General features: G+C 38.8%; 1 protein-coding gene across 2 annotated transcripts in view; it reads left to right on the top strand.

Annotated features, from left to right (window-relative positions):
• LOC108709590 (CUB and sushi domain-containing protein 2) overlaps window positions 1-18,754 on the top strand; it is a 599,445-nt gene extending 580,691 nt beyond the window's left edge. For both annotated transcript variants that reach the window (XM_018249580.2, XM_041584029.1), the window contains 14 exons: window positions 530-706; window positions 830-1,009; window positions 1,294-1,467; window positions 4,460-4,633; window positions 5,625-5,698; window positions 5,865-5,976; window positions 8,646-8,825; window positions 9,037-9,102; window positions 9,401-9,562; window positions 10,199-10,311; window positions 10,970-11,057; window positions 12,128-12,263; window positions 12,777-12,950; window positions 16,985-18,754. In XM_018249580.2, the coding sequence (XP_018105069.2) occupies window positions 530-706; window positions 830-1,009; window positions 1,294-1,467; window positions 4,460-4,633; window positions 5,625-5,698; window positions 5,865-5,976; window positions 8,646-8,825; window positions 9,037-9,102; window positions 9,401-9,562; window positions 10,199-10,311; window positions 10,970-11,057; window positions 12,128-12,263; window positions 12,777-12,933 (1,793 nt within the window). In that variant the 3' untranslated portion in view covers window positions 12,934-12,950; window positions 16,985-18,754. The remainder of the gene's footprint in view (window positions 1-529; window positions 707-829; window positions 1,010-1,293; window positions 1,468-4,459; window positions 4,634-5,624; window positions 5,699-5,864; window positions 5,977-8,645; window positions 8,826-9,036; window positions 9,103-9,400; window positions 9,563-10,198; window positions 10,312-10,969; window positions 11,058-12,127; window positions 12,264-12,776; window positions 12,951-16,984) is intronic.
• Window positions 18,755-24,220: the final 5,466 nt, after the last annotated feature.

Below are 24,220 nucleotides of genomic sequence, written 5' to 3'. Positions count from 1 at the left end.
GCCTCAGGGTGCTTTATAATTAAAACAGAAACTTCTAATCTATTTATTGCCTACTACCTTTGTTTCTAATTATTATCTGAAATTCAGCAGGGAAAATAAATGCTTTACCTTGTTGTGTTTGCATCCATATTTAATTTCAGACAGCCCTCAAAGCTCTTAGGAGCAGTAAGGTGTAAGTAAACAATGCCAGCCTTAACTAGTTGCCAAACCTAGCACCAACCCAACTAAAGCAACTCCCGCAATTTTCCCAACTTCTTAATTGGTAAATTATATTATCAAATCATGTTCTGAAATTTATATTATAAATATTCGAGTACAGGTAAAACTCAATGTCAGTACTATATATTGTTTATAGATCAACATTGTGCAAAAATGTAATATACAGATGGAGCAGACACCTAGAACATAATCTGTCATTTCAGTTATAAATATTGTTCCCCAATGTCTCAGATGGTGGGAAATTGCCTTGGCTAAGACTGGCAAATGGAAAACTTACAAACTTCATTCCCTTGTTTTTAATTTTTTTTAGTGGTCTCCTGTGGAAATCCAGGAACACCCAGTAATTCTCGTGTGGTGTTCAATGATGGCCTGGTGTTCTCTAGCTCTATTATTTATGAGTGTCGTGAAGGATATTACTTCAGTGGGCCCTTAAGCCGACATTGCACAGTCAATGGGACATGGACTGGAACTGCTCCAGATTGCACAGGTAAGATTGCTTAAGCATTTATATAAAATTAATGCTTTAGTTGGGAAATTAAACTGTTAAGCGAAGACTGCCTGACCCAAACATGTCATTATTTTCTAATACCCTGATGTATTTGCCATTCAGTTATCAACTGTGGTGATCCTGGCATCCCAGCAAATGGCATTCGCCTGGACCATGATTTCCAGTACAACCACACAGTGTCCTTCCAGTGTTTGCCTGGATATATGATGGAATCAGACAAGGCACCCATCTTGCTGTGTACCAAAGACCGGACCTGGAATGGCACAAAACCTCTCTGCAAAGGTTATCTGCAAATTCATAGCAGATAGGCACAAACAACTTTAGTTTTCTGTCAGTGGGCAGTTAAGTGGTTTTTAGTTTGCCTGCATATATTTGAAGCCAGAATTAGCTGTTAGAGTTAGAATTAGCATTCGATGGGAAAGTAAAATGTCCATAGAAAATGATCTGCACTCAAAGGTCTTAAAAATTCAACATTATTTATTTTTTAAAAGGTAAGGACTGACGTTTTGGCCTATCCTAAGGCCTTTCTCACTTTGAGAGCACTGATTTACCTATCTCTCTTACAGCAATCACCTGTCCATCCCCACCTGACATCCCCAATGGAAAAGCAGTGGGGTCTGACTTCCTGTGGGGTTCCAGTCTAACATACACTTGCCAGGAAGGTTACCAACTTTCTCTTCCAGCTGTCCTTACATGTGAAAGTAACAGAAGTTGGGTGGGCGAGCTTCCACAATGCTTCCGTAAGTGCAAAAGTGTATATGGAAATATTATTATTATTATATATGTTATTTATACAGTTACAACACAATTACGCAGCCCTTATGCAGTGCAGAGATTATACATCTTTATCAGATGAAACCCTCGCAGACAGGGGGAAGACATAAAAATCTTTCTATAATGTGAAGCACTATTCCTTAAGACTATTAAAAACCTGATAGGATTGTAAATGATTTATGCTATGGAGAATGTCACTGCCATATTCTCAGACCTTTCTGCATAATCATTTTCCATATACAGGAATATATTCCATCTGCTTACAGATGTAATTTGTTGCAAGGAATCCAATAAATAAGCAGTCATCCACACATTTTACACTCACTAACTTTCAGGCTGGGTCAGTTTAGGGACCGCTGGCTTATTTTATGAATTATACATTAATAGAAGTGGATTACACCTGCCTAAAAGTAAATATTGTTCAGGGAGAACCAATAGTGGCCAGAAAGTAATATGGTCATTAACTAAAACAACTGAAAATGTTATGTACAGCCTTAGGGACATATTGATAAATATGTGCATGTAAGTCTATATTAAAATGTATAGAGTTAAAATACTCTTGTATAAAACTGTACTGTTTATAGCAATGGTGACCTGTCCCTTGTAGCTAAATTACTTTATGCAAAGCCACTGGGTATGCATTAATAAAAGTGTACACACCATAGTTGTGCCAGAATTTGCATTAAAGTATTCTATTCAATGTTAATGGGTATGGGGGAAAATATATCTAGTAGTGATATGTCTAAAGTAACTGGAAACTGAAATATATAGATCTGTGCACTCTTTAATACTATTCCACTGGTTTCTGTGCAGTTTCTTACTCACAGCTTTTTTTTTGATAAAACAATATCCTGTTTAATAAGTAGTGCCAAACATTGCATTTTGTGCTGCTTCGTTAACAACTTTATATATATTTCCATTGGCGTAGCCCTAATACAGGTATGGGACCTATTATCCAGAATGGTCAGGACCTGAGGTTTTTCCAGGTAACGGATCTTTCCGTAATTTGGATCTTCATACCTTAAAGGGCCAGTAACATCAAAAAAAAATTAAAAAAAATTCGTTAGAATGCAATGAAAAAAAACACCAAGACAAATTAAAATTTCAAAATTGCAAAGCCTTTATTAAGAAATAACTTACCAAAACTCCAGAAACGGCAATATGGCGACCATCCATAGTGCGGTGCTGGATTTGTCCTCCCTGGCTAGCTCCCATAGTCTACTGACAGAAGGAAGACAGTGCTGGAAAGCGGACGAAGAGCTGAAGTGCTCGGTGTGTTCCCGGAACATCCTTGTGCAGAGCAGCGCGCCTCTAGGGAGATCTTACGGGGACTCAGCCTCCTACTAACCCGGCCCTACAGCAGCAGGCGATTCTTAGCGAGAGTGCCCCAGGCGGGTGGCAGGGCACACAGACATCACTGATTGTCTCTTCATCCCCTCTGGGCGCATCTATCAGCACGGGAGAGTTGCATCGCTCAGATACAAGAAGCAGTGTGCGGCTGGTGCCGGCCGGTGTCTGTGTGAGACGCAAGAGTGAGCGCACACCGACAGCCGCACACTTTTTTCACAGGCAGCAGCACTCGGCCATTCTCATGCACGGATTGTAATAATCTGCATCATGCCGCTGCTCGGAAGCCTCCTTAGTCCCGCTCTGGAGAGAGGCCGCTGGGATTGTACAGTTTCCCCCTTTTGGTTCAAATCCCTCATCACCAGGGCTCCCCTCCATCTCCTCAGGTTTATCAGCACTCCCCTGTCCCTTCCTTTCGCCTCCATCGCTCCGGCTTCAGCTCCCGGTCACTGCCACAACTGCCGCTTGCATGTGAAGCACCCAGGGGCCCCCCGCCTGGGGCACTCTCGCTAAGCATCCGAGGGATGTAACTCTCCTGCGCTGATAGATGTGCCCAGAGGGGATGAAGAGACAATCAGCGATGTCTGCGATGTCTGTGTGCCCTACCACCCGCATGGGGCACTCTCGCTAAGAATCGCCTGCTGCTGCAGGGCCGGGTTAGTAGGAGGCGGAGTCCCCGCAAGATCTCCCAAGAGGCGCGCTGCTCTGCACAAGGATGTTCCGGGAACACACCGGGCACTTCAGCTCTTCATCCAGCAGTCCGCTTTCCAGCACTGTCTTCCTGCTGTCAGTAGACTATGGGAGCTAGCCAGGGAGGACAAATCCAGCACCGCACTATGGATGGTCGCCATATCGCCGTTTCTGAAGAGGACAGGAAGTGGAGTTTCGGTAAGTTATTTCTTAATAAAGGCTTTGCAATTTTGAAATTTTAATTTGTCTTGGTGGTTTTTTTTGTTGTATTCTAACGAATTTTTTTTAAATTTTTTTTTTGATGTTACTGGTCCTTTAAGTCTACAAGAAAATAATGTAAACATTAAATAACCCCAATAAGCTGGTTTGCTTCTTATAACGATTCATAATATATCAGTTGGGATCAAGTACAAGGTACTGTTTTATTATTACAGAGAAAAAGGAAGTCATTTTTTAAAAATGTTGTTTATTTGTATAAAACGGAGGCTATGGGAGACAGCCTTTCCGTAATTCTGAGCTTTCTGGATAACGGATCCGATACCTGTACCTCTCTTTGATAGCAGATTTTTAAAGGGGTTGTTCACCTTCCAAACACGTTTCAGTTCAGTTGTTTTCAGATCGTTCACCAGAAATAATGATTTTGATTTTTTAGACCTTTTTTTATTTACAAAATCTAAGTTTAACACCACCATAGCTGGCTAGGCAAAAGAGGCTCCCTAACATAGAATCAGAATAGCTGCATCGGCTTTCACTGAGCAACACCACTGAACATCAATAATAACAGAACCAAGGGGTGGGTTATTAGTCAGAAAAAATATGTACAGTGAATAATGTTTGTGTATACAAGAGCTTTGTTGAAAATTAATTCCTGTCCCAGTGGTCTGTGGTTGTTACTTGTGTTGTCTTTTATTCTATTTGCAGCTGTGTTCTGTGGTGATCCTGGCATCCCAGCCCATGCTCGTAGGGTGGACAGAGGATTCAACTACCGTTCATCGATATCATTCTCCTGCCCCCATCCTCTTGTGCTTGTTGGGTCCATTCGTAGGTTCTGCCAGTCAGATGGCACATGGAGTGGAACCCAACCCAGCTGCATTGGTAAGGCTCTTATACACTGGAAGAAAAATTAAAACTAAAAATGGACCTATTTCTCCTGAGAGGGATGTTGAAAACATAGGCAAACAGGAACCTTAAACCAAGGGATGCAGAGTAAATTCATTTTTCTATACCATCTTCAGTGTCTGTCGCCATATTGTCTTTTCCCCTAATGATTTCTGAAGGAAACATCTGCAACAAAATGGTACATTACATTTTCTTTATTAAACAGCCCTCTGAAGGTACCAAATCTAAACGGAGTTCTACATAAACTGATCAGTATGCCAATTTATATGAGGCCTTTGCTTCATATGAACTGAAAAGATGGTCCAAAAAGTATAGCAACTCACCACTTTAAAGAAGAGGCCCATGTGCACTGCCCTGGGCCTTCAGCAAAGGGAAACTGAATATTTGTTGAGCAGGCACTCAAATAAAGCAATCTTCCACCAGACAAATAAGAACAAGTAAAGACTTTATGTCATGAATGAATGAATGAATGAATGAATAAATGAATGAAGTAGCCTCACGCATTTCGTGTTACAAACAGTTAGTCATAGAATAACTAATCAGAGCTCTGTATACAGTATTTAAAAGAGAGCGCACCAATCAGGGAGCACTTCAAATCAACAAATTACATACAATAGTACAAGAACACAAATCAAAGTTAAAAGTCAATCAAGACGATGGACACACACCCCTACAAGGTAATGGGTGCCATATGAGTACATGAACATTGAAACCTACTTAACATAAATAAAGTTTTCACTTGTTCTTATTTTCCTGGTGGAAGATTTCCTTATTTGAGTGCCTGCTCAGCAGATATTCTGTTTGATCCGTTGCATTTGCTTCATATATTCCCATTGTGACTACAGGTTGAATCATTGGGCTTCATATGGGGTCAGATTAAGTTTTAAATAACACTCAGCCTTACAATCCAGGCTTTTTGTCATATACATGTGTCTTTTTGATCTTTTCACATTATTTGTCTATGCAGATCCCTCCCACACAACATGCACTGACCCTGGGATCCCATCCTTTGGAATGCAGAATACCTCACAAGGGTTCCAGGTAATGTAAAACTTACTGAGCTCTGTTTCTGGTATGGTGCTACACCCAAAGTAAAGCAGAAATGCCAGAAAATATTTTAATTTGGTTCAGATTTCTTCTTCTAAAATAATATTTAAAGCTTTATTGCAACTGATATAGATATACACCTCTCACCTCCTTCCCATAGGTTGGGAGTACAGTGCTATTCAGGTGTCAGAAGGGCTACCTGTTGCAAGGGTCTACCACAAGAACCTGTTTACCCAATCTAACCTGGAGTGGAGTGCAGCCAGAGTGCATTCGTAAGTACCTATGCTTTCTTGCAATTTTCCAGGAAGGGCATCATTATAGTGATAATAATAATAATACTGGGAGCTACTCTGGCTTTCACTTCTCTCGCCTAGACTACCGTGGCAAGGCAAGTGTTACATTTGGTTTTGTTCTCTCTGGAATGGCCCTGCATTTCAATTGAAACTGAAGGAGTATTTTGACAACATAGATGGAGACAGTAGAATTGTTCAGTGCCAGGAATTTTATAACAACACATTTATATAAAATGTAATTAATTCACTGCGGAAACAGTGGAATCCTGCAGCTAGATACTGTTACTTAGACAGTTCACTTAACTCTGCAATTGCTTTGGGCAAACACAGCAGCACAATACGTGTACAAATCTAATCTTACAAACAGATCCCTCTCACAAGAAGCACTTCTCTCTCCTATGGTCCTAAAACCTACTGCAACATTGTGCATGATGCAGGGCAGTGCTTCTCAAAATATTCTAACCAATGCTTCTTCTATTATCATAGTCAACACGCTGGGCACACCTGTTTTAATTAACACTGTTTAAATTTTTGTCAGGGTTAATGTTTTCTGCAAATATAATTGTAATGTAAAGCTTAAAAACAGTTCCACTAAAGACAAAACCAAAAAAACACATTTTATTTAAGATATACAAAGGAAACCTTCATTAGTAAAATCGTTAGCCGGGAGATGCTGTGATGCTGCAAAAGAAGGAAAAGCTTACACTGTAGAAAATAAATATGGAGAGCAATGCATTTGACTGAGCCTTAAAACTTTTGCAAGTGAACTATGATCTATGAACTCAACATTCTTTAATAGAGGATATGTTCAGTCACATATAATTATTATAGCCTATAGCTTTTCACTGAATAGTGCTTAGCTTTTCGCCTGCATTGTCTAATACTGTGATAATTTATAAAGGTATGGGCTTGATTATCCAAAAACCCGTTATCAAGAAAGCTCCAAATTACAGAAAGGATGTCTCTCATACACTCCATTTTATCCAAATAATCCAAATTTGTAAAAAATTATTTCAGTTTTCTCTGTAATAGTAATAAAACAGTACCTTGTACTTGATCCAAACTAAGATATAATTAATCCTTATTGGAAGCAGAACAGTTTAATGTTTACATGTTTTCTAGTAGAGAAGGTATGAGGATCTAAATTACAGAAAGATTTGTTTTCCGGAAAGCCCTAGGTCCTGAGCATTCTTAAAACAGGTCCCATACTGTAGCTGTGATAATTACTGTAATACTGCCATGGTAAGGGCTAAGCTTCATTCACTGGGAAATGTGCCACCTTCAACCTCACTGCCCTATGATAGAAGCCAAATAGAAAGGTCCCTCCTTTTGCAGCTACTTAAATGGCATGGATATTGTGACATATGCAAATCCCTCTCAATAATCCTGCCACTGTAATAAACAAATCCACAATCGAAGGTCATAACAATTACTCACAAAGGTTAAAAAGTTCCTACTGACTAAAATAAAAGGCAATATTCTTGTCTGTCTTCTCACTGTCAGCTCAGACTGTTCTTGGTATCTGCAAAGTCTCTTCTCCACACTAAGGGCCTTATTCATCAAAGTCCAAAATTTTCAGATTATTTTAATGAAAAAAGTCAGACCAAACTAGAATCTACAATTGGACCTTATTTATTATTAAAAAAGCAAGATTTAATCGGATCGGTGACAAACAAATAAAAAATAGAGTGAAAATTCAAATTGTATGATTTTTTTCAGATTTTTTCCAGAAATGCAAAAATTTTTTGCCCAAAAATGTCCAAAATAGTCAGACTTCCAGGCCAATTCCAGCGCAGACTTCCAAATAGGATAGGGACATCTCCCATTGACTGATATACAATCTCAGTAGATCTGAGATGCCGGATTTTAGGATTCAGATTTTTTCTATCCTCCTATAATAAATCTTGAAAAATTTTAGGGGTTTTTTTCCACTAAAAATTCAAATTTTATAGTTAAAAAAAAATCAATTTTTTTGGCATTCGGACTTAAATAAATAACCCCTTAAGTGATAAACTTTCTTGGGATTTCAGAACTTGATCAGTGTGTACAAACTAATCAATCTGTCACCTGCATTTGCTCTACAGTTCCTAGTATGACCCACTAGTCATAACAAGTCATTAAATATGGAACTGTAAGTCAGCAACAGCCATAGAGTCCCTTGGTGCAGATCCAAGAACAGTTTGGGGGTCTATTGCTGGTATACATTTGGTATACATTTTTTTCAAATAATTCTTATTGGGTTTAACCTGGTAAACATCAGACATAACAAATCAAAGTATACATATCAAGCTTTGATAGTAGCCAAAGGAAAACCCAGGTAATATCAATATAATTAGTATGTTAGTAGAGGGTTATAGGTAGGATAATTGGCTATGGGTGTGATGAAGTAGAGATTACTTGTAATTGAAGGAGGGGGTAGTGAGCTGCTAGAAGGGCTAGAAAGGAGGTAAAGTGAAAAAAAAGAGATGAAAAGGAGAGAGGCATTTTGGACAAAGCAGGTATCTCAAATAGTGGGTCGCAGCAAAATAAATTGGCATCAAAGGCTTAAATCTTGGTCTTAGACGAGAGCCTTATACGGTAGTCATGAGACTTCTTGAAAAGAATCCTTATAACCATTTCTAATTTCAATATTTGTTTCTATTGCATAGCTCACCACTGTCGACAGCCAGAGACTCCCTCTCATGCCAATGTAGGAGCCCTTGACTTGCCTTCCCTGGGCTACACACTGATTTATTCCTGCCAGGCTGGCTTCTATCTGACAGGTGGCTCTGAGCATCGCACATGCAGAGTGGATGGAAGCTGGACAGGAAAGCCTCCATTGTGTCTGGGTAAGGAGGTATCTCTGTGCCTTTTAAGCATTTAGCAGTTTTACAGTTATATTAACTGCATCATTCATTCATTATTGATTGGTGTTTTAATGAGAAATTATAAATGAGTGAGGATGTGTCTTTATTGAGTGGATTTATTGATGATTACAGGGTTATAAAAATACACTGTACCGTGACAATGCTTAACATATTTTCACCCTTTCCGATTTAGCTGATATCAGACCCAGTGGCAGACCAATATTTCCAGCTAAAGAGCCTCCCATCCCAAAAATATCTGGTAAGGACCATTTTTATGAATGATGGCTAAAGGCTTTGCTTACAATATAAGGCAGTGTTAAATTGCTCTTTTGTCTGCTTCACTGTTTCAATATAACTGGATGTGCCATATACACTCTTTTTAAGGGTTTAAGAAAAAGAATGTAAGGATGCATTTTGTAATGAAAGGATAACAGTCTTCATGGGTAGTATACTAAATGCTCTTTTGTGAGCTAGAATAGTCTCCAAGGGAGCCATCAGTGTTTTCATTTACATAAGGACATGAGTTTTGTAGTGTTGACCTTGCTCTGCCTTTGCAGTTCCTGTAGATGTTTTTGCCAAGAACTCCCTGTGGAAAGGATCATATGAGTATCAGGGAAGGAAGCAGCCTGCCATGCTCACAGTAACCAGCTTTGAGACTGGGAGCAGTAAAGTCAACGCCACCATGATTGATCATAGCGGAGTGGAGCTGCAAGTGTCAGGTAAGCATTTATGTGCAGTGTGGTTGCTTTTCAACAACCAGTATCTTTCCTTGGCATACCTTTCTTTGGAGACACTGCTAGTTATAGTTCATTAAATCCTGGAGTGATGCTGTTTAGCCACTGCTAAAGTAGAGTAATATTAAAAGATTTTTTTATGTCATAAATATTTGTTTTCAAGTTTGAAATCACTTGACCTTCAATTGAATTGGACCCTTTTCTGAGAACTGAAATATCAGAATGTAATTTCCTATAGTGTCCTGTTTAAACTTGATATTAACATAAATCCTCATTGATTGCAAACAATTATATTGTGTTGTATCATGTTTACATCCTTTTTAGTAGCCATGTTTAAGAAATTTGTTCATATATATATATATATATTGAGCTGCCATTAGGATTTTAGGTAGTGTCAATATGGGCTATGAGTGCCATGGAGTAACAGTAACAAGCTTTTTGAATAGTTTTGAAGCAAGATACTCTTTCTATTGTCCTATGTAACATCATGTTTTGTGGTGGTGCTGTTGAGCTACATACTTTATGGAAGTCACAGAGGTATTTTAGGCATGCTTAAATAAAAATCTTTTTTATTAAACACATTCCGTATGGTGTCTCTTAAATTCACTTTCTTAATTGCAGGTATTTACAAGAAAGAAGATTTTCATTTGCTTCTCCAAGCGCATCAGGTTCGCGGACCAGCTGATATTTTTATGGACAAGTTCAAGAAAGACAGTTGGGCACTGGATGGCCATGTAAGTTCCAACAGTTGGTTTATCCTGGAATCTAAGAGACAGAAATACTTGATGAACATCTTAAAGTACCCTGGTAGAATATAAATCCTAAACACACATGTTATCCATGTCTATATACACAGATTCAGAAAGTGACTATCCTAGACAGAACTAAATGTTGATGTAAGATTAATTACTTGATTTCCTGAGTGTTTGTTGCAGGTGTCGTGCCCATTACCATGTTTTGTACTCTTGCCTTTATTTACTTTTTTTGTAGTCAGTGACCATTTCCTAATATTCATTTCTGGGGCAAAACATTATTTCCCTTTTTGAAAAAAAAAATCATAAAAAAACAAAAGTGGATATTACATCTGGAACACATAAAAATATGTTTAATACTGCAGTTTTACAACCTTCGCAATCAAATTAAGTTTTTCCTTGGCGTTTTTAATCAATGTACATGCCCTATATTTACAGTTATAGAGCAGATCTGTGACTATATAAAGGTTTTCCTAGATAGAATTCTAAGGAATATCCAATGTTATATTTTAAAACAGAGAATATGTCACCTATAAAATAAAATTACTGCTAGACATACAGTTTTTCTGTTTAGGCTTAACTTTTTTTTGTCAACATGCTTGCAATATTACTTCCAACACCAGTTTTATTGTCTTTAAAGGTGTCCTCTGAGTCCCCTGGTGGAACATATGTGTATCAAGGCTTTGTGCGTGGGAAAGGATTTGGGCAATTTGGGTTACAGCGGCTAGGTAAAACGCACCATCATCTGCATTCTATGAACAATGATCCACACCTTCTCCCTGATCTCCACCAACTACTGAACCAAACTCCCAGTATTCCATACTCCATGAATCATCTCATGTGCCACATGAGAAGAACATTCAATTGTATGCCATAGTCCATCAACATTCTAATCATGGAGATAGAAAAGATCATAGAGCTCTGGAATTTAGCAGCAGCTCTACTATGCAATGATTTAGTTGCTGTATTATTCTTATATTTTAAAATCCCTGTGTTGAAAATAATAAATTGAAATGTTCTTTCCAGGACATAATTAAGTTCTTTTATGCCGTAACAGAAACCCAATACCCAAGACCCAATACAGCTGTGTATTCTGTATATTTTGCAGCTTGTTATAGAATCCTAATCAAATTAATAACACCACGGTGCATTTAATAGTACCTCCCTGCAGGTTAATTTAATTCTCAGCATGTCATGGTATTAAAATGATCATTCACTCTGCACTTCATTGCTTAACAATGAAATACGTTGCTTTATGTATGTATTTACAATAGGAGAAATGTTTTCTCATTGGTCTAAATTTCATCTGTTGACCCCATGGTCATTTACAAGGTTACTAGGAAATTGGCTTTGGTTAATGCTAGTCAGCTGATATATATGCTCACTTGGGTATATTTTGATACGTGGGCCCTATATAAAACTGGGGCTACCAATGCATCTGTGTATTTCATATAAATATTTAAAATAAAGTCAAAGCACAGCTAACAAAATAGCTAGTGCTGAAGGAAACCTTTATTTTACCATTAACAAGGTGGATATAACATAATATGATACAATGCAGTCAGTCCAACTTCTGGATGAGAGAGCTACTGGCCCTAGAATCCAGACAGGATTTTTATTAAAATTAAATACCTATATGACTACTGTCTAAGATTTTTAAAGGTCATCCAAAAACCTTAATTTGCTCCATGCTTGGCTACTAATGTAAGCTCCAGTCAAACCTTATTTGCTTTACTCCCAAAACTAAATATAGGTCAGATGCTCATTATACACTAATCCTGTTCTTTCCAACTTGCAGATCTAAGACTCTTGGGAAATGATCCAGACACAATAGGACACTTTCCATCCAATAGCAGTTCAGTGGCAGCTGCTATCCTTGTGCCTTTCATAGCCTTGATCATTGCTGGTTTTGTACTTTATCTCTACAAACACAGGTAAGACTCCCACTGGCTTGAATTGTTCATGAGAAGAGTGATCTAATGAGTCTAACCAAAAATGATATGCATGGGGTGAACTGTGCCATAAACCCAGAGACTGTGGGGAATTACCAGGAAATTAAGAAAAAGTGTTTAAGTCATAATTATGATAATGTGGCCCACATTTGGTGGTGTTAAATTAGAAAGACAATCCAAGAAACAGATGTTGAAACAGAAAAGTAACACAATGGCAAACTAAAACAAAGCTGCTTTTCTCGGGATTTGTCATTATGGCTATTTTAATGTAAAAATGTTCTTAAAACATATGTGTGTTAAAATAATTAAAATACCTTGATGACATATCTACAGTGCTACCATTAAGCCATAAACACATTTTCATTTTTATTATTTGAAATAGCCTGCCTCAGTCACTCTTATAAAGTCTGTCAGCACTATAGCGCTTAACCAAAGTATTTTTATGTGATCCATCCAATCTAACATGAATAACTCCGTTTTTAATTCTCCCAAAAGAAGACCTAAGGTACCATTCAATGGCTTTGCTGGTCATGAAAACACAAATGGTCGGGCCACTTTTGAGAATCCCATGTATGAAAGGAATGTGCAGCCAACAGAAATTGTAGCCAATGAGACGGAATTCACGGTCAGCACAGTGTGCACTGCAGTATAGCACTTGCCTCTCAGCAGGTATGAACTGAATTCTATGTTATATTGAGTTATAAACTTATTGAAGGAAAAGCACTGGAAAATGCTTTATAACTTTAGAGGGCCCTGATTAACTTTGGATCTGCTTTGCAACCAAAGATTTTTTTTTTCCTTTTAAAGCATTTGTTATGTTGTTTTTATTATTTTTCATGTTTCTGTAACCATGGATAGTGATGAGTGAATCTGTCCTGTTTGCCAGAAGAATTCGCTAAACCCATTAAAGTCTATGGGTGACATTTTTGTCGCTCCAACTGTCTTGTAGCAAAATGCATTAGAGCCTATGGGCAACATTTTTGTCTTCTGAGCAAAATTTTTGTCACATGTGAAACTTACCGCATGACAAATTTTTGGCACGATTCTGCAAAACCTTTCCCCAGCAAACTCAGAAATTCTATTTATATATAGAAAACTATACAGGGCTAAAAAATGCACTCATCACTAACCATGGTACTAGAGATGGCGCGAACTGTTCGCCGGCGAACTTGTTCGCGCGAACATCGGGTGTTCGCGCTCGCCGGAAGTTCGCGAACGTCGCGCGACGTTCGCCATTTTGGGTTCGCCATTGTTGGCGCTTTTTTTTGCCCTCTCACCCCAGACCAGCAGGTACATGGCAGCCAATCAGGAAGCTCTCCCCTGGACCACTCCCCTTCCCTATAAAAACCGAAGCCCTGCAGCGTTTTTTCACTCTGCCTGTGTGTGCTGAAGAGATAGTGTAGGGAGAGAGCTGCTGCCTGTTAGTGATTTCAGGGACAGTTGAAAGTTTGCTGGCTAGTAATCGTTTTGATACTGCTCTGTTATTGGAGGGACAGAAGTCTGCAGGGGTTTGAGGGACATTTAAGCTTAGGTAGCTTTGCTGGCTAGTAATCTACCTTCTACTGCAGTGCTCTGTATGTAGCTGCAGTGGGCAGCTGTCCTGCTTCTGATCTCATCTGCTGACTGCTGCAATAACAGTAGTCCTTGTAAGGACTGCTTTTATTTATTTTTTTGTTGTTTTACTACTACTACTACTACTACTATAAGAGCCCAGTGCTATTAGTCTAGCAGTGTTGGGGAGTGGGACTGGTGTGCTAATCTGCTGCTCCTAGTAGTTCAGCAGCACCAACTTTAATTTTTTTTTTTTAATATTCATTTTTTTTTTATTTTACTTTTTTTTATTTTACTACCGCTGTAGTAGTGTATAAGTTGACCTTTTAGGCATTATTTGCCCTGTAGGCATTTTTTGCCCAGTGTGTTATTCAACCAACTGCCATCTAGCTGTGTGACCTTGTTCACATTCTGTCTAAATATCCATAATATTACCGTCTCCAGAAAAAACACCGGAGTGACTTTTTTCAAGCAGCCATAATATATTTTACGTAATCCGTATCCATCGCTGTAGTAGTGTATAAGTTGACCTTTTAGGCATTGTTTGCCCAGTTTTTTGGCCGCAGCCACTGAAGCACAGAGGCCAGAAAAAATATGCCATATAAATGCTGAAAATAGTCATTTTTTGCCATACGTTGACTCAACGTATATGGCAAAAAATTACTATTTTCAGCATTTATATGGCATATTTTTTCTGGCAACTGTGCTTCAGTGGCTGCGACCAAAAAAACTTGGCAAACAATGCCTACAAGGTCAACGTATGGCAAAAAATGACTATTTTCAGCATTTATATGGCATATTTTTTCTGGCAACTGTGCTTCAGTGGCTGCAACCAAAAAAACTGGGCAAACAATGTCTACAAGGTCAACGTATGGCGAAAAATTACTATTTTCAGCATTTATATGGCATATTTTTTCTGGCAACTGTGCTTCAGTGGCTGCGACCAAAAAAACTGGGCAAACAATGCCTACAAGGTCAACGTATGGCAAAAAATGACTATTTTCAGCATTTATATGGCATATTTTTTCTGGCAACTGTGCTTCAGTGGCTGCAACCAAAAAAACTGGGCAAACAATGTCTACAAGGTCAACGTATGGCGAAAAATGACTATTTTCAGCATTTATATGGCATATTTTTTGTGGCAACTGTGCTTCAGTGGCTGCGTCCAAAAAAACTGGGCAAACAATGCCTACAAGGTCAACGTATGGCAGTTGTTTAAAGAGAACAGTAGATTACTAGCCAGCAAAGCTACCTAAGCTAAAATGTCCCTCAAATCCCTGCAGACTTCTGTCCCTCCAATACAGAGCAGTATCAAGCAGATTACTAGCCAACAAACTTACTATCATCTGTCCCTGAAATCACTAACAGCTCTCCCCCTACACTATCTCTTCCAAGCACACACAGGCAGATTTTTCAGATACATTTTTGCCCTTGATCCCCCTCTGGCATGCCACTGTCCAGGTCGTTGCACCCTTTAAACAACTTTAAAATCATTTTTCTGGCCAGAAATGTCTTTTTTAGATGTTAAAGTTCGCCTTCCCATTGAAGTCTATGGGGTTCGCGAACCGCTCGCATTTTTGCGCAAGTTCGCGAATATGTTCGCGAACTTTTTTTCCGACGTTCGCTACATCCCTACATGGTACATTATGAACATATAGTCACAATTAAAGATGAACACAGATGGATCAGAAATTATACTATATACTGAACAGAAGGAAAAAGGAAAAGACAACGTATAATAATGCAATGATATCAATATTTTTATGAAAGTTCTCATTCATCCAGGTCATGGTATATCTATAGAAATAAGTCAAATCAACTGGACTTGCTGTGTTTTTCTTGAAGACATTTCACCAGTCATTCAACTGCTTTCTTGGACTGTTTGGTTTATAGTCAGAGATGGTGGAAAGCTGGAAATAGAGGTCAACAGGAAACCTACCCACACATACCAGTACCTGCTGTTTGACTCCGACCAGCCACTAGATCAAAAACTGGGGGTTATCAAAACTCTACATCACAGAACAGGCAAGATCCCCACCAGCACAGAGGCTAAGTTGAAAGAGATGGAACATCTCAGAGGGGCCCTGAAGACGTGTGGGTATCCAGATTGGGCTTTTGTGAAAACCAGTAGAAAAAGATGCAATAACCCCAAGACTACCGGTGAAGGTGGAAAACAGGACAGGAGAAAGAACTTAGTCCTCCCATATGTAGCTGGGGTGTCAGAAAAACTTAGAAAGATTTGTAATAAACACCACATCCCTATCTGCTTTAAACCCAGCAACACACTGAGGCAGCAACTAGTTCACCCAAAGGACCCAATCCCAAAGCACAAGAAGAGTAATATTGTATATGCAGTGCAGTGAGGAGTGCTCTGATTTATATGTGGGGGAAACCAAACAACAGTTACACCAGCTTATGGCGCAGCACAGAAGAGCCAGCTCCTCTGGTCAGAATTCAGCCGTGTACCTACATCTAAAAGAAAAAGGAGACACATTTGAAGACTGCCAAGTCCAGATTCTAGACCGGGAGAGTGACTGGTTCAAAAGAGGTGTTAAAAAAGCCATATATGTAAAAACTGAAAAACCAAGTTTGAATAGAGGCGGGGGTGCGACATCTATTGTCTGCCACGTACAATGCTGTTTTGGAACCTCTCCCTGGAAGGTTAATAACACATCAAAGCTCCAATCTTGCTAATACAATCAACACCTAATTTAATGACATCATTGTGGATTATGATAAACAGATTATGCTGATTGGAGCAACATTCCAGTTGATATATAGCGAAGCCGGATCCTATGTACAAGTTATTCTGAATTGAGAAACCAGTTGGATCACTGGTGAAACGTCTTCAAGAAAAACACAGCAAGTCCAGTTGATTTGACTTATTTCTATAGATATACAATTATATCAATATGTCTCACATGCTTATGTGCAGGGATATCGGACCCTTCCTAACTTGTATACTGCAGTGCTAGTTAATTGTTGGCCTGGCCTGTTGTAGCAAAATATGTGTTGGGCGTTTTTTTTTTTTTATTGAACTAGTGGAATCTGTTGCATTACATACATGTAAAAGGCATTGCATGCATTACATATCTTATATACATTTCTATTTTGATAATGAAATACATATATATTTGAATATTTTATTACAGTGAACTGGGTCTACTTGGAGTCTCTGTTCTGTCCTTCCCTCGCCCTGCACACCTTCACTGGGCAGCTGACAACACCAGTGCCCCTTCTTGCCACCACATTATCCCACACCATCCAAAGTGTGCCCGGCTTTTGGGTTCAGGAGAAAACAGTAGAAGATCCCGGGGTCCCAGAAAATGGCAAGGTCAACAGTGGACTGGCAACTACCAGCTGCCTCAGTCTGCCAGAGTCTAATGTAGCCTTGGCAACTGGTCATCTCTCACCAGAGATACCAACTCTGAGGACCTCATCCTCTATGGACACAGTACAAGTGCTTTTATACTGACCTCGTATACATGCAAAGTTGGGAGGAAGTGAATATGAGAAATATATATATATATAGATATATAAATATAAATATTTTTATTCTTCAAAGAACAAATTCCAAAAAGTGCTTTTCCTCCATGCTTCTCCACCCGATCCCTGCAGCACATAAAAGACTGTGTCGCGTCGGTGTGATGGGGGAGTGCAGCCTTACACCCTACACCCAAGATTGGTATGCGAGTTTTCATTCTGCAAGCACCTAAAGGAGAGATACAAAATATAATGTTTCTCACTGACAGCAGGTGCAATTCTATCAGCTGCCCTCAGATCCAGGAGGAACATTTGTCCTCTATGAAACGGAAGCATGTCATTCATGAATGACCTGGGCTTGTTGCGCCAGAAAACTGAAATATGTAGACTGGAAGTTAATAAATGTGGAGTAAGAAATGCATTGCAGGATTCTATAGATTTAGTCCCACACTACTAAATGGCTCATAGTCCCATTTACCAATTATCTATTTAAAAAGAGTGAGTTGGTGGTACCATGGATTTTTAGGCTAGCATGAGAACAAAAAGGCAACTTGCTGATATAGGTATAATTCCTATTAAATTTCTAAATGAATGCAGTTGAAGGCAAGAGGTACAGCAAATAGAAATATACACACACACATATACGGCACATTATCCTCTCATGTATTGTGAAGGAACACAGAGACAGACTGACGGACAGTGTATGTTAGGATTTTACCTATGGGCATGCAAGAACTGCATTGCTTACACATTTGTGTTTTAAAGAGGCATTGGGATGACAAGTGCAACAGCGTGCATACAAATCATCCTCTGATGACTGCTAAAGTCAGTGACCTTGGCCATCAGAAAGAAGATTGATAGTGAGGTTGGATTTTTATTGCTCTCATAATTTTTCATGAATTATTTTTCTCAGTAGGCCCTAACCGATTCAATAAAAACCACCACAGAGCTGCTATGGTCAGTGTCTTCAAAAGAGAACACTTTTTTGCCCTAACGGTATTAGTCCTTTTCATGGATACGAGCCAGAGAACTTTAGCATCTTTGGGCAATAATCTCTCAGTCTGTAACTTACATTTTGCTTCATGCTATTCTAGTACATGCCTTACAATGCAGTACTGCTAATGTGAACCAAAATGTTAACAGTTTTCAAATGCAATCAGTCACAGCATATCGAAAAATCATTCCCCAAACCACTAACCCACGAGAGGTTTGCTACCAAAGTATCTAAGTAGCAGTCATTTTGGCATATGTTAACATAGCACACATTAGGGCTTCTTTACTACTAAAGGTGCAAAAGTGTAGTTGACAATAGTAACCAATCAGAACCTTGCTATCTTTTTGTGAACTGTAGCGGACTTATTACAATAAATTAATTGCTAAAGGCGCCTGCACTTGTGCAATTCAGCACCTCTTTAATAAATATGCCCTTTTGTATGTATTGAATTGTGTTTTCTACCTGTATTGGCCACATAAATGTAATTTGTTCTTGACAGATACAGTTCTGTTTGGCCAGTTTAACAAAGCTTAAATATTTATTTTTCATAATTTTTTATTTTTTTGATACCGACAAGATATTTTGCCTTGTTTGACCAGCTCAAAGTTATAGGTAAGATTTATATAAAAGGTGAAAAATGTTCTTCTGGAAAGTTAATGAGCCAAATTTTCACACAACCTGTTCCACTTTTCAACTAGCCTGTCCCCATTTCTTTCTGCACAAGTCCAAGTGCAAAGTTAAATCTCTCTCAATTGAAACTAAGGGCCTTTTTTTTATCAAAGTTGAATTTATCTGATTATTTTCATCAAAAAAAGTGACACGAAACTAGAATCCACAATTGTATCTTATTTATTATTAAAAAAATCACAATTTAATCGGATCAGGGACAAACGTGAAAAAATCGAGCGAAAATCCGAATTCGTTTTTTTCCAAAATCGCTCTTATTTTTGGATTTTTACCCCAAAAAGTCCAAAATAGTTGGATGTTCGGGTTAATTCCAGTGCAGACTACAGAAACTTCAATTTAGGATAGGGACCTCTCCCATTGACTTATATTCCATCCTCGGGGTTTCATAAATCTCAACAAAATTGGCATTTTTTTTCCACTAAAAATTCAGATTTTATAATTTAAAAAAATAGAGTTTTTCGAGTTTTTGGCATCCGAACTTCAATAAATAACCCCCTAAGAGTTGGCCATCTCAGTGAAAGGGGTATAATATTTCTAGAGAAACATTTTTAGATGCACAGAAAAGTCTTTAAGCACAGAGCTAGGGTTCAGAAAAATAGTATCCATTTGAAAAAATATATCGATTTTAATTGAATGTTTCCCATAAAGTCTTTCCTTTTTATATATTTCTTCATGTTTGCCCTCTCTCTGTAATCCTTATTTGCCATACAATTTAACAAACATAAGACTAATAAATGGAATGTACAGTATGTCACAGTTTGTTGAACCTATGAAGCCAGGTGAGAGGCTGGTTAGCAGGCATAATCATTCAGGTTTTTAATTGGCTGAAGTTGTATGCATCCATAGTTGCAGTAATTTGAGCAAACAGGATGGGGAGCAGTGAAAGTAAAATGTTAGCACCACATTAGTTATAAAGGTATGGGACCTATTATCCAGAATTCTCAGGATCTGGGGTTTTCCAGGTATAATTTTCCATAATTTGGATCACCTTTGTCTCCATAGTCTAAAATTTCCTTAAAAACCATGTAGACATTAAATAAACCCAATAGCATTGTTTTGCCTCTAATAAGGCTTAATTTTAATCTGATTAAAATAGAGTCCATGGGAAACTGCCCTTCCGTAATTTGGAGCTTTCTGGATAACGGATCCCCTCCCTGTAATAAATGCTTTTGACAAAAAAGAGAACCTTTAGTTTCCATGCAATCAACATCTTATGCAATGTGTTTTTTTCTTCTCTCGTTAAAATTGCTGCTCCTTAATGTACTCTTATGTGAAATTGTATGTAATATCCATATAGACAGAGTTATACTTTACATAAATTGTTTAGAATACAGTAGATTCTATTAGATATGATGGTTTATAACAGAGTATCCTTATATCATCTGTATTTCTGCAGATTTGGGGAAAGCATTTTAATTGCACTTTTCTTCCAACTATGTCAGGGAAAGCAAAAGAATGTAAATATTACGACATGCTCAATGAATGGCACAGTTTATGTTCTAATCATTTAACACGTCTTGGTGCACCCTGAGCGTGAAGTAATTAAATTCAGTTGGACGCAAATAGCCGACAATAATTAAAGAGACTGTCGGGGTCATTAATTAATTGGCATTTGTATGGGAACTCAGATAGCACATAGTAGAATCTTATTAAATCTTATTAAATACTAAATATCTGTGCCCAGTTTTGGCATTTCCAATAGTACAGTGCCAATCAGAGCTTAAAGGAGAAGGAAAGGTTAAAACTAAGTAAGCTTTATCAGAAAGGTCTATATAAATACACCAGTAAAACCTCAAAGTAATGCTGCTCTGTGTCCTCTGTCAAAAGAAACACCACATTTCTTTCCTTCTATTGTGTATACATGGGCTTCTGTATCAGACTTCCTGTTTTCAGCTTAAACCTCCAGGGCACGGGCTTGAGCATGCTCAGTTTGCTCCTCTCTCCCTCCCTCCTCCTCTCACAGTAGTAATCTGAGCCCAGAGCTATGAGCCAACAGGGAGAGACTCAGGCAGCAAGTTACATCACACCAAGCTAATATGGTGGAGAGAACTTCTAGAGCTGTTTACTCAGTTATGGTAAAGCATTCTACAGACTAAATATAGTGTTCTAGCCTGCACTAATCTATTGGCAATAAACTGCCTCTGTAGCTTTCCTTCTTCTTTTAGGGTAGAGCCAACATATAAATAACCCTTGTTCTCACTATATACCAGTGCCAAAAATGTTGACTGCCATGTTATCTTAACTCTAGTCTTACATATAGCATAAAAACACTCTGTTCACTTTTTACATTGTGTCTTTCAAGATTGTACGGCTGCAGCTCTGGTGTGACTTGAGACTGGGTTGGATGGAATGACACCCTCACAGCTTCACTAAAAGCCAATGGTGGTTTGGGGTGCACAGTTCCAAGCAATCCAGTTTGCCATGTCAGTGCAGTTGCAGTCAAGGGAAAAGGCAGTTTGGAACAAGGCCTCAAGTGTGCTTTTCTTATCATGTAAAATCAATAATAAGATGTGGGTGGGGGGGTTGTACACCTTTATGAAAAAGCAATCTAAAAATTATAACTGCTTGTACCTACTGTATGACTGATATGCCAGGCTCCTTCCAGTGGGACGCTGACGGCAGCTACTTACCCCCAATGTGAACACAATGAAACATTATAATGATTGGTGCTTAACCTCTTCGCTGAACGACATAACTCGTTGTGGAAGGACAGGGGTGATTTTTTTCTCAGTACTCAGCTTCATCTCGCTCTCTCCTTGGACTCTCCCAACTTCTCCTGTCAGAAATGGAAAGAGAACTCGCTCAAGTGGCTCATTGCTTTGTCACTGGACCCCTGATCCCCTAAACCCCCTGCCACTCATAAAAAAAAGGACAAATAGAGAATACTTAAAGACTATTTTGTACAGAGATTTATTTTTATGAAGAGAATTTGTACAGGTACAAAATACAGAAATAATTATAAAAAAAAAAAAACAAGAAGCAAAATCCTTTATGTCCTTTTTGGATTATTGTATCCTATGGTAGTGATCAGCTTTTTTGTAAATGTAAAAAGATAAAATGTACAAATGCCTTGTTTACAAAAGAAAACTGTACATATGTAATCTATACACAACAACCGGCTTGTCTGCAATATAAACTGTTTAATTTATGTGTCTCTGTATATGAGGCTTCTTTATGTTCAGTTTGCCTTTTACTTTACATGATTTTGAAAAGCTATTTTAAATTTTTGGAATTCAAATTAAATCTAAATTTTTGCAATTGTTTGTGTGTCTTCACTTGTGTCACCAAGGTGATTGGATCATTTGATGACCAGAGGTCATACTTTTCTCTGCTACAGAAACTTTCTGCCTGGTCATTTATGGGGCCTGTATTGATCTTTGTAGAGGTGTTGCGGTTGGTAACTCAGAGTAGTACTCAGGCGTCTAAGAATAGTCACCGGCATCCAAGAATAGTCTCCAAGAACATTCGCCGGCATCCAATAATGGTCGCCGGCATCCAAAAACGAGATGCCGCCACCTCCAATGGGAGCAGAAACCCTCAATTTTTTGCTTGAAACTTACCAGAAGCTGCTGCATTTCTCACCCTCGGCTTATGCTCGAGTCAATAAGCTTTCCCAGTTTTTGGAGGTAAAATTAGGTACCTCGGCTTATACTCGGGACGGCTTATACTCGAGTATATACGGTATGTCTGGAACTTTTGCAACAAGGCAAGCTAAATTTATCTCTGGTTTGTGTTTTCACGTAGCAAACACAATACACTATCCTTTAATCATAGCAAAATATGAGCATAAAAAGCCAATGTGTCTGTGCAGTTTCAATGAATGCTGTCTGTGTTGCTTGATTTCAATCATTGCTATAATAGGCTCTAGGATGGAGCCATTTCTTTCTTACATATGTATATTCCAAAAAGAAGCATTTACTCTCCCGCATACATGGGTGACCCTCGCTGCTACTTTATACACAGAACTTCATTTTCGGAAATAGCCAACGCTCTGCCTTTTTGCAAATGTCAATCCAGCATTTCAAGCCTCTGCAAACGTAGCATGCATCAATTATACATTAGGCTGAGGGCCAAAATCAGAACTAATGGTTAATGCTTGTAAATTGGATGCATTAGGATTAGCTAGTACTTGTGCTTCTAATAGATTATTATAAGTAGAAAACAAACGGGTTCCTTTAGCCTCTGTGGGCTAGATTTATTAAACAACGGGAGGAAATGGCAATATATTGTATTTTTAATCATGGAATATGAACAAGAGCTAAATAGCAGTGAGATAATTATATTTACTGTCTCCAAAGACTCAAGACTATTCTTGACAGTTCTGCTTCATTGTCTTCCAATGTAGGGAGTGAAAAATATCCAAGCATTCTTTTCAGCTCATTATCAAAGGTTCTGCTTACATCTGTGCACTTGGTGTAGTACTGGTCAATGCTGGGAGTTTAAGAGTCACCCTGCTATGGAAGGATTATATCACCTAACTAAAATAAGAATAATTTTTACATATTAAGCAGCTTACATCCTTACTAAAAAAATGATGTCCTTCATCATAAGCCTCCTTCTTTCCATCTGTAACTGCCTCCAAAGTCTCAAGTTTTTTGTCATCTCCACTCACATTTTCTCTTGACCTTACACCTTTATTCAACTCAAGGCTGTGTCATGCCTGAAACGTTGCTCCTTGTCTAAGAGCTGAGCCAAGATACCAAGAAAGGCTTTTTAAATACTAATATATGGATGGTGCTGTGACTTCACTTATCAAGCATTTAAGTTAGTTGGAGTGCACAACTTTACACGAGCACCAGTCTTTTTGAAAGCTGAAAAAGGTTTGAGTGTGTGCTGATCAATTGTATCACCCTAAAGGTGGCCATATGCAGGCAGATTTAAGTTGCCAATTGGAGCCCTTCAAACCAAGTCAATAGCTTATCTGCCCATCTATGGGGCCCTCTCATAGGCTCACCCAACCAGGGTCAGACTGGGCCAGCGGGACACTGGGTAAAATCCCGGTGGGCCCACCAACGCAGGCATGCACCCTTTTGCTGCCCATGCTGTCCCCCAGAGGGGGGTTGTGGCTGGGGAAGGGGGGCCCTGGACAGGGGTGGGGCCCCCTGTGTCAGAAGCCCCGGTGGGCCTTGGACCCACCACTGCACCTCAGCTACACCCAAACCTAGGACCAAACAATTGGATTAGCCAAAAATTCTGCCCTCACTTGGTATTCATAATGAGGCTG

The sequence above is a fragment of the Xenopus laevis genome, chromosome 2S (genome assembly GCF_017654675.1).
Source record: "Xenopus laevis strain J_2021 chromosome 2S, Xenopus_laevis_v10.1, whole genome shotgun sequence".
In the NCBI taxonomy this organism is placed as follows: Eukaryota; Metazoa; Chordata; class Amphibia; order Anura; family Pipidae; genus Xenopus; species Xenopus laevis.
This window is presented reverse-complemented; position numbering and strand designations above follow the sequence as displayed.